Genomic DNA, 11,472 nt, shown 5'->3' on the forward strand with positions numbered 1-11,472 from the left:
AAAATGAACATTTCACATCATATTTTGGCATTTAACATCTAATTCATGACACTGAAAAGAAGAAAACTTTTGTAAGCTTCTTTCTGAAATGATAAACTCAGAGCTTGATTTGCCTAATGGTTGATATCTATATAAATTACTAAAATATTTATATATATATTTTTTCTTGACCATTGCTGGATCATTCTTTATTCCACAGGAAAGTTTGTTCTACTACATAAAGAAGCTGCATAGTACCAACATAGCAGAAATGCTTACTTGCCTATTTGGGAAACCAATTTGGCAGTCTCTTCCAGATGTAGTCCCACTAAACCCGATAGCACTAAAGACTATAAACAGAAGCAAAGGTTTGCAGGATGGCACTCTATGTTGTGAAAAGATGGTTACGTGTTGCTTAACCACAGTCTGTAATCCCAAAACTCTTTTTTACAATAGTATTGCTTTGTACAGGAACAATAAGTACATACCCAAGAGTCTGGGATTTTGAGACACCTAGATAACGGTAACAACAAACTTATCTGGGGAAGAAAAATGAATCTAAATATATAATACAAGAATGAGAAAGGGGGGTCAAACAGTATAAGGCAGAACTGCATACCTCCTAGCACCTTTGCATTTTTTCTGGATAAATGCTGACTTTTTATTCTATCAGTGCATTGCATTTATATAAAAAATACATATACTTTGATCAAAAGTGCCATTTGGCATGTCAACATTTGAAGCTTATCTTTGTTGTCTCTTTTCTTCTTCAGCAAGGACAGGGCCAGTAAAGCAGTGTGTGTTAGTTATGCAAGTTCCTAAAAGGCACTTTACTGTTTTCATATTGGACAACAATGAGGTACATATGATATATGTCTAGGCTTCATTGCTGTTAAACGAATAGCACCATATTGTGTGAAATTAGTTGAAATTCAAAAGTCATTATGTTTTTCTCATACAGACTTGACAACGGCTAACATTTGAGCGCAGATCCCCTGCTTTCAAAGTTGAGGGAGTTGGTTTCCTATTGGAAAGAAATAAATGAAGAAAGCCATTAACAACTGTTGATACAGTCAGTTTTCAGGTTTATAATTAACACAAAATTTGTATGCAGCCTCTTCAAACTGTGTGAATCAAGATGTCCTTAAGTTCACTTTCAATTTTGGTTGCAAACTATCACAAGATTAGTTTTAAACATCATCCACTTTCAGCTACTTCAGAATTAATTTCTGACACAAGACTGAACATTTTCTTATCCAGAAGACATCACCTGTTTAACCAGCAGTTTGAAAACATGCTGGAATTTGGGCAGTAAAAAAAAATAACAGGCAAAGAAACTAAAGACATTTGACTGCTTATGAGTTTCTCCTAATTCTTGTGACTTTACACAAAAATGAAAAGCCAGCAAAGGAAATTATGTGATGCTGTATAGAAAGACAAACCAAAACCTTTAGTCTCTAACATATCATACCACAAGTTACTCCTATCAACTACTACTATCAACCTATCAACTACTAGTTACTCCTAGCAACTGGAAACAAAGCTTTTTTGAGACAAAAGTGTGCTTACATTTAATGCTTATCCTTAAAAGGGATTATGAGCTTATAGAAAACTGAAAAGTATTTGTGAGTTATGATAGTAGGACAGATACCGTGATCTGGGATTATTTTACTAATATGAGATACAGTTTGTGGCCAAAAAAGGGTATGAAGGCTCTAAACCACAACAACAGGTCTCTCGGTAGGACTCAATGAATACACACAACTGTAGTGCCGACTCCTCTAAGTTTTCCTCTGAGAGCTTTCCTCTTTCCTAGGGTGCCAGTGCTTACCTCAGTGTTGGCAAATGGGCTCTTGCTGTGTAACTTTTCCAGCTGATGAGATTATCACAGCCCCAGTGATAATCAGTCCTGGTGTTCAATTTTTCTACCTAATCAGCTGCCAACTATCTTATAGACAGTCAAAACGAGCTAAACAACCTGCTTCATTTTGATTGAGACAGGCTAAGGAGCATTCACAGATCTAGAAGGCATGGAGAAGGGTACAAGATGAAGGGTGCCAGGAGTTGCAGCCTGAACTGCGGGGAAGAGGATGCTTGTCTGCACTTCAGAGGAATGTCTGCTAATCAGGTAAGCTGTGCAGACCTGGGAACTGGTTTATATGCTAAAACATTCATAAAATTCATATGGAACAAATTAGATTGTATTGAAAAATTCTTATGTGCAGGAGATCAGAACAAAGCCTACTACCACTTAATTCCTCAAATTAGAACGTCAGTGGGACTGAAGAAATACCTAAGGCCTCTGCCTCCAGCTGCATTTTATTCAGACATACTTCCTACAACATTAGGGAGAGGTAAATAATTGCTCAGCTCATTTAGTTCAACACCTGCACTAATTTCAAGTGGTTCTTTTATGTGCTAACATCCACTAGGGGGAATATTGTATTCTAACTTAGTTTCCATCAGTACATCAGCCTATCCCAGTTACAACTCAGTGAATACAATCAAACATAGTGGAAATGCAAACATTGTTAGATTATTCTGAAAAGCAAAATACCAGGTACAAATGACACATGGTAAACACTAATGGAAGATACATTCATTAATTCCCCCAAAAGCTATTATAATATTTTTCTTTTTGTTACGAAAATAATTAACTGCAAATACCTACCAGGCTGGGGCACAGCCAATACCTGAACCATGTATTATATTCAAACAATCCTTCCCTTATTCAGTGACAAGGCTTGACTGAGCCTCAAATACTGATAAATAAATCATGAACTTACTTGAACATCTCATTCCTCTCTATAGTGGCAAGCCAGAAGCTGTAAGCATTTGCATAATAATTGCAGGTGCCTCGGCCATGGCATTCAATGAAGGGAGCGCTGCGAAACTCCTCTAGGCAGGAACCAGGAGACGCCAGGGCCTGGCCAGAGCCCTCCGCACCAGCACTGGTGTGCTAGAAAAATGCAAAAACATCAGTCAGAGAGGGACTCTTTACTTCTTCTGCTACAACACCTATCAACTCTCTTGCACAAATATGTCTTCACATGCCTCTCCTTGTCCTCTGTTGCATCTGTCTGCTGTACTGTCCCTCAGCTCAAGGAGGAGCAAGATGGAGCCGAAGGGCTCCAGAGGTGGCACTGGGTCCTCTAGCTTAATGGCAGCACAACACACCAACAGCATCAACCTCAAGGCAGCTGCATGCGCAGAAATCCTTCAGTAGAACCCAAGCTACCTCTGTGCTAGCAACAGGCCAGGGTCAGCTCTCCAGTCCAGAAGGCAGACAGACTGGCATGGTATATATCTGAATAGCTTAACCCCAGTCCTGCCCCACACCACAGTGGCCTCTCTCCCGCTGCCAAGTGCTAACAGCTCTGGATCCATGCTGTTTCTCAAACTATGCCCAGACCTTGCCTGGGAGAGCGGCTGTTGACACAGGCTGTGAGCATGACATGAAGTATGCTAACAACTAACCACTATGCAGGACTACAGACTGGCTCTTCCAGGCCACTCCTTGGCCCTATTTATTTTACTAGTAGAGATACACCTGAAGAAACCGGATACAAGTTAAAAAATGCCATTTGAAAACTGAAGGCTTATTTATGAAAAAATGGAGAGAGGACAGGCACTGATATGCTACCACCCTAGGAAGCTGCTGCAACACAGATGTAGAAGGACAATGGAAAATTATGCTTATTTCCTCACTTATTCAGCACTTGGATTCTGTGCTGGAGCTGCAAACAAGATATCAAGCTGTGTGCATTTCCCCAAAAGTGAACAGCTAATGTCTACTGCATTATTCTCATTTAGTAATTAGAACATTTTTTGAAGTGACCAGAAAGGGTAGAGGTCTAATGCCCTCCTAAGACACGAAGTGACACAGACAGATATTAACTTTCCTAGAGCAGGAAATCCCTGAAACAAATGCTTTTCTCAGCTCAGAGTATGCCCCAGTGCACTTACCATGACAAAGGAGTAACCAATCCAAAGTGAACTCCAGCCTTCAGGACATGGTGGTATTTGAATTGTTTGACTGTGAACAGCTATTACCATAGCAGGAGCTTCACATACAGAGCATCTAGAAAGACCAAGACACGAATGAGCTAAATGAACTTGAGGATTAATACTTCTTCTTTCCAGAAATTACTTTCTTTAAGGAACCTTGAATTAGAAAATGTCGTCACTGTCAAAATCAAAGGAAAATCACAATGTTTCATTCAGAAAAACAACGAACTGGTTCTTTACTGTTTTTTCTCATTTACTTAGGGACATCTTAACTTAATAGCTAAGTTGATTCCTATTAGCTTTCCTATGAGCAAAGAACAAAAGACCACTCATCTGAATATTTAAATGTATCTGTCTTTTTCTAGTCACATTCCTACTGTAGTTGCTCAATGTCATGAACATGAGAGGCAAATAGGCAAACAGTGTAACTCAGCAAATATCACTTAAAAGTGGTCTCCTGTGATCAGAGACAAGTAACAGCAATTCATCCTCTTAAACATAGCCCTGAGTGACTTCCAGAGAGAAAGCCATCTCTCTGGAAAACATATCACAAAGGCAGTCACTGCTAATCTAATCTGATGCAGACTTTTCCCCATGCATTTTCCTTGACAAGTGGCTTTTATTTACATCTGTGGGTTTTATCTCCCAAAGAGATTTCTAGCAAAGTAATCTGAACAATGAACTTGAAAGCAGCTCTTCAGAAAGCTGTGCAGCACCAGTTCTTTTACTTCAGATAAACTCGTGTCTTAGAACTGCTGGGTTACCGAATAATCCTATGACCAATCGTGCCTTCCCAAGAGAATCACAAAAAAATGTGAGCTAGAAATTTTAATATGGGAGCTGGTAATGAGGAATTTGGTAGATATAATCCATTTTTTCTTGTACAACTCCTAAATTGGCTACTGCAGTTAGCAATGACGAAAATGATTCAAAACAGATACTCAGAACTAAACAGTCTGATTCCTATTATCAGAGTGATGAAAAGAATCAAGTGCAAAATGGATTAAGTTGGATTCTGGAAAATGCACAGAAGCAAAGGAATTCAGAATGAAAGCCTTCTATTTCTGACTCGTGAAGACTGCTTTCATACCTACTGCCTTCATCATTCATGCAGAAGCAAGGCAGTTATTTTAAGAAACACATCAATGAAAGAGTAAGTTAAAAGAAGAATGTAAAGCTGCCTCTATTCTTGGAGCTCTGCTTTGCTTCAAGAGATTTCTGGTATTTCAGTGGAAGGGCCTGACATGAAAGAAGTCCCATGACCCAAGGCAGCAAGTGACACTTCTACACCTTTTCAACTTTTGGACAGGGAAAACTGTTGGTTTAAAAGACTCAACTAATAAAATAAATGGAAAGAATAGTTTTCTCAGAATCCTTGCTGTTTTGAAAAATGTGTATTACAATTATCTCACTTTCTGCTATGGCTAAAAGAAAAACCCATATACACACATTTGCACACATATACATATTTATATACACACATATACATTTTTTTATGTTGCAAAAGTTACTCTACATGCATAACATAAGCCAAAATGTTGATGGGTACCTCCTTGAGCAAGAGTTTCAAAAGTGATTGTTAAAGGTTATTTTGGGTGTTTGATCAGGGATGGCATAAAAGGAGCATGGATATCAGAGGTTGGTCATTTGAATTTTTCTGAAAGTCAAGCCCCTTCCATTCACATTCAGTGATCAACCAAAAAAGTAAGACCAATAAAAACAACAGTCTTTCTTGAGAATCTTGCCCTCAATCTGCCCACTCATTTTCAAAGCATACCAATTTCTATGGCACTAAACCAAAAAGAGAGTACAACTGCTGACACAAGATGGATTCTATTATGCAAAATAAATAACAAATGTTTTGCAGTAGAGCCAGACAGTTTTTTGAACACACCAAGATGTCAAGACTACAACCCACTGATGATTTGAATTGTCCTTTCTCTTGAATACAGACCCAAGAAAACAATTACAGGACTCTCCACTTTCATTCACTTTACATGGCAGGAAGAAGGATCAGCAAGAACTGATACAGATTAGAAGCAATGATAGGAATCATAGTAATGCATGTATCTAATGATTATGATTTAAGTTATAAGTCTGAGATTCCCTTGTCAGATTCTTATCTAACAGCAGTGGTACAGTTCACCACACTGCTATTCACACCTCTGCCCTCAGCACTGGGTATATTCTGCCAGGAGATTTTCTGCTAGTGGCCTTAAAATTTAAAATGGACCAAAAGTTCAACATGTTGGATTGATGCAGAACAGTTATGTCTGATATAAGTGCCACACTTGATGCTAGCTGAGAATCTGGAATTATTGAAAAAGAGATGATTGATTTTGCAACTACTTTCTTTAATTCAGACAATAATGGCTGTATTCAAGCAGTATGTCCAAAACAATGGAAGAAGCCTGGCAGTCTATCATATGATAAACAATGTTACCATTTTCAAACAAAGCAAACTGAGCCCTGAAAAGCTTCTAGCTATGGCTAGTCAAAAAAACAAATAGAATTTGTTTTGGACAAGAATTGTGAATAAATTCAAAACTTTTTCTCCTTCAAAGTACATCATAGCTTTTGCAAAACATGATTTCAAAGTAAATCTCTCCATTTCAATTAGACTCAAAATAGACTACTCTATTTGTCTGGGTTTCCCCCAAAATGGATTTACTTTTGATCAAAGTCTGCACTGAAAACATGCACTCTTTGAAACATTTCATCAAAGGAACTCAAGCTTTAAATTTAAAGGCAGGAAATAAAAATATACCAATTAAGAGCCTTTAAAAAAATAAAGTACCACACGCACTTTTCATAAGCTTCTTCATTTTACAAACACAGTAAAACTGAAACCATACCTGCTGATGAATGGTCTGATATTATCACCAGTGATAGGAGCCATATTCATTGGCATGGGTTCAGGAGTGGACAGCCAGTAGGAATAGTCATTCCTCGATGCAAAATTACATACATTGTTGATATTGCAGAATAAGAAAGGCATAGTACTAAATTTACGAAGACAGCTTCCTGCCGTGCCTGAAATGTTAAGTGAAAGGTTACTTGTTAACCCATTTTTGTTAAACCATTGCCAACTGCCAAACAAATACCTACAGGAGCAGCTAAAAAGCAGACAACACATGCCCTGGAGGGCCCAGCTCTCTCAGAGAAAGTGACTTTTGGTAGCTTCATAAGGAAGGAACATGGCAAGGCAAGGAGTAGCCCAGTATGGAATAACTTTGGTTGGAGGTCATCTAATCTAAACCCCTGCCAGTCAGATCAGGTTGCTTGGGTCCATAGCCAGTTGAGTTTTGAGTATCTCCAAAGACAGAGATTCAACAAGCTTTCTGAGGTCCCTTTCCAATGTTTGAGCATCAGCATGGTAAAAAACCATTTCTTTATGTTTCACTGGAATATCTCTCATGCTTGCGTCCACTGCTTCTTCTGTCAGATGTGGTCTCACAACTGCCAAATAGAGGGAAAGAATCACTTCCCTCCATCTGCTGGTTGCACTTTTGCCAACAGAGTCCAGTAGGTCCGGCATGGGGTGGTTGTTGCAACGGCACTCCCCTAACTCACGTTCAGTGCTGCTCACCAGGACTCCTAGGTCCTTTTCTGTGAAGCAGCTTTCTAGCAGTCTGTATTGCTGCTACTGGGGATAGCAGTCACTTCTGTTGCATGAGATTATTTCATTCGAGGCACACTCCATTACATTTGCCTTTACTGGACTTCATGAGCTTCTTCTCAGACCTTTTCTCCAGCTTGGCCAGGTTCCTCTGAATGGCAGCTGTGTCCACTAGGGAATCAACTGTTCCAATCAGGCACTACCCACAAACTTTCTGAGAGTGCACTCTATCCCATCACCCAATTAATTGATAAATTCATTAAACAGTATTGGCCCAGAACTAATTCGTGAGGGACATCACTGATCAACAGCCACCATTCAGAATTTGTACATCTAATCACATCCCTCTGTGCCCAATGGACCCATCAATTTTCCACTCATCATCTACTTAGCCAGCCCATATCTCACTAATTTGACTACAAAGATACTATGGATAACCATGTCAAATGGTTTGATAAAGACTTTCTTAAATAAACTGACACTGTTTCAACTATACACCAAACCATTATTTGTAACAACCTAGAAGGCATAATAAAGCACCAACTAGCCTAGGTTTGTTCAATACAGTTCTACAAATTAAAGAAATATTTGGTTCGTAATGAATTCTGATCTGGTTTCTACTTACCCAGATCTTGGCCATGTGCTCTTTCATTGCCTTGTACATAAAGCAAGGAGTAGCCATGGTAAATCAGCCTTGTTCCAAATGGACACGATGGTTCTTCAATGGTTTGACTGTGTCTGGTAACAAGGAAGCCATGAGCAACAGATGGTGCACCTGGTGGGCCCATAGCCCCAGGCAAACCTTCAGGGCCAGGTGGACCAGGGAATCCTCTGGGCCCTACAATACAGAGAGTCTCCTTTTATCTCTACGAACAGTAGTACTCTGCCTACATAACTAAAGAAGTGAAATTAGATACATTCACACTTAATCTCCTATGTTATTTTTCTATGAAGGAATCAAGTCTTTGAATAACTCATGGACTCACCTGGGGGACCATAAGGGCCAACTTCTCCTTTTTGCCCAGGTTTACCATCAAACCCAGGACTACCAGGTGGTCCAGGTACACCCGAAGGTCCTGTCACCCCTGTTGAAAAACAACGAATAGTTATTACCAGATATTAGTTCATCTTAGTTCTGACTTCTTGGCTTTTAATACAGTATGGCACAGGCAGACTTCAGTATTAACTAAAGTCATGCAGATTCAGTGCATATATTTCAGTATCTAGAGCACATATGTGGGTTACTGCAGGCAAAATGATAACAGTAGAGAAGAACACAGAAGTAAACAGAGGCTGTGCTTCTAAAATAACTAGTATTTGCCTGGAACACGTCAAGTAATTCTGATTACTGCTGATCTCAGATACTGATGTGATGACTGGAGAGTGAGAGCCTACAAAAATCTCTAGGAAGGCATCTGTTTCTGTGACTCCTTTGGATGAGCTTCAAAAAGGACTCTCTTCCTCATAACTGACACAACTTAAGTGGCTTACAATAAGCTAGATAATATTATACCAAAATTACTCTAGTGTCTAGCCTACCATTGATCTATTTTTACATTACCTAATTTGTATTTCTACTGGCAAGTTAGAAACACTCACCTTGCTGTCCTTTGGGACCTGGAAGTCCCGGGAATCCCTTGAGACCAACTGGTCCAACAGGGCCAGGTAAGCCAGGATCCCCTTTAATAAGCTGAAAAGCACCTGGTGGGCCCGGTGGGCCTTGTAAACCTGCCAAAGTTAACAGAGGAAATCAGCACATATTCAGTGTTGGGCAATGAAAACAGTGAGAAAACAGTGTTATCTTGCATTGCTATTTATGTAGTCAGAGAATAGGCAAAGCCTATAGCTACAAAATATCAATATGTCCAAGACTTTATATGTGCGTTGAATAGGATGATACCTGTTACAAAACCAAACCAAAAGTCAACTTGAGGGTAGAAGACAATAGGGGTTAAGGCAAAATGGGGGAAACAGTCTGGACTGAGCCTCTGCCAGTGACAAGTCTCTGGTAACACCTAAATAGCACCACATGCTGCTGCTGAACACCATATTGCTATCTCCTGATGTCCAATGGTAGGTCTCATCTTGATGTCCAGTGATGTAAACATAAGGAAAAACTTCTTCACTGTGAGGGTGACAGAGCACTGAACAGGCTGCCTAGAGAGATTGTGGAGTCTCCTTCTCTGGAGACATTCAAAACCCGCCTGAATGCGTTCCTGTGTGACCTAGTCTAGGTGATCCTGCTCTGGCAGGGGGGAGGGTGGATTAGATGATCTTCAAAGATCCCTTCCAACCCCTACCATTCTGCGATTCTGTTATCTTCTACATTCCCATTTCCCACCAGACAGAACAGAGCAGGCCCACAGATGTAGATCTGAGCAGAAGCATTGTGACCAGGGTGTGCAAACAGGGAGCAGCATCTGTTGGGGGTGCACTGGCAGTGTGCACAGCAGTTTGCTCACAACTGCATACTCTACCAGTTATCAGGCTGCTGCCTGCTCTGTTCACCAGTAGGCTCAGGCTGCAGCCCCGACAGTCGTGCCAACTAACTGAAGACTGTGCAGGCCTACCAAGAAGCTTGAGGTCTCCAGGGAGTTAGAATTAGAAGGACAACATCTTTCAAAAGAATCGCCATTTTTTTAAGTGAATGCTTTTTCTAAGAACTGTAAGGAGATTGTGGCTTGCTGAAAGAAAATGGTGTCCACCACAGCTGCAAGGCTGTGGCTGAAACCCAAACGGAAGCATGACAGCCTATCTATGCTGATACCTCCTCTCCAACAGACCTTCCAAGGACTGAAATAGCTTTCCAGACCTCAGGTTGCACGGAGTTCCCTGAGCAGGTTTGTGGATGACACCAATCTGAGTGGTGTAGTCAATATGCTGAAGGGAAGGAATGCCATGCAGAAGGACCTTGGCTCGCTTGCAAAGTGGGGCAATGTGAACCTCATGAAGTTCAACTGGACAATCTCCAGTATCAGTACAGACTGGGGAATGAATGAACTGAGAGCAGCCCTGCAGAGAAGGACTTGGAGATACAGGTAGATGAAAAATTGGACGTGAGCCGGCAACACGTGTTCACAGCACAGAAAGCCAACCATATCCTGGGCTGCATCAAAAGCAGCATGGCCAGCAGGTGGAGGGAGGTGACTTCCCCTCCTCTACTTTGCTCTCATGAGACCCCATCTGGAGTACTGCATCCAACTATGGGACCCCCAGCATAAGAAGGAGATGGACCTGTTAGAGCTGGTTCATGAAAATAATCAGAAGACTGGAACACCTCTCCTATAAAAACAGGCTAAGAGTTGGAGTTATTCAGCCTGGAGAAGGCTGTGGGGAGACCTTATTGTGGCATTTCTATATAGAAAGGGGGCTTACAAGATAGATGGAGAGAGATGTTTTACCAGGGTCTGGAGTGAAGAGAACAAGAAGTAACAATTTGAAGCAGAATGAGGGTAGATTTAGATTGAGCTTAAGGAAGAATTTTTTTTTTTTAAACACTGAAGGTGGTAAGGCAATGGAACAGGTTGTCCAGAAAAGTTGTGGATGCTTCATCATTAGAAATGTTCAAGGCCAGGTTGGATGGGGCTTTGGGAAACTTGATTAAGTGAAAGATGTTCCTGCCCACAGCAGGGTGGTTGGACTAGAAGATCTCTAAAAGTCCCTTCCAACCCAAACCATCCTGCGATTCTACGGTTCTAGGATACCATTTAAAGATTCTAATAATGACAAAACCTCAATATTGATTTTTCAGAGCAGGAGATAAATACATTAACTCTCTATCCAACACTTGAATCTAATCTGACCATTCAGATGCTGATACCATGATATCTGGTTTCAGTCACATGTGGTGTTCCCCAGGGCTCAGT

General features: G+C 40.6%; 1 protein-coding gene across 1 annotated transcript; it reads right to left on the minus strand.

Annotated features, from left to right (window-relative positions):
• Positions 1 to 422: 422 nt before the first annotated feature.
• LOC104536356 (collagen alpha-1(IV) chain) lies at positions 423 to 9,334 on the minus strand (the record flags this gene model as incomplete). Its single annotated transcript, XM_010178939.1, has 7 exons — positions 423 to 1,003; positions 2,766 to 2,938; positions 3,946 to 4,060; positions 6,843 to 7,020; positions 8,232 to 8,444; positions 8,593 to 8,691; positions 9,206 to 9,334. Coding segments are annotated over 7 exons (989 nt in total), but the record flags the coding sequence as incomplete, so codon positions are not given.
• Positions 9,335 to 11,472: the final 2,138 nt, after the last annotated feature.

This window comes from Mesitornis unicolor, unplaced genomic scaffold (assembly GCF_000695765.1).
Source record: "Mesitornis unicolor isolate BGI_N332 unplaced genomic scaffold, ASM69576v1 scaffold92, whole genome shotgun sequence".
In the NCBI taxonomy this organism is placed as follows: domain Eukaryota; kingdom Metazoa; phylum Chordata; class Aves; order Mesitornithiformes; family Mesitornithidae; genus Mesitornis; species Mesitornis unicolor.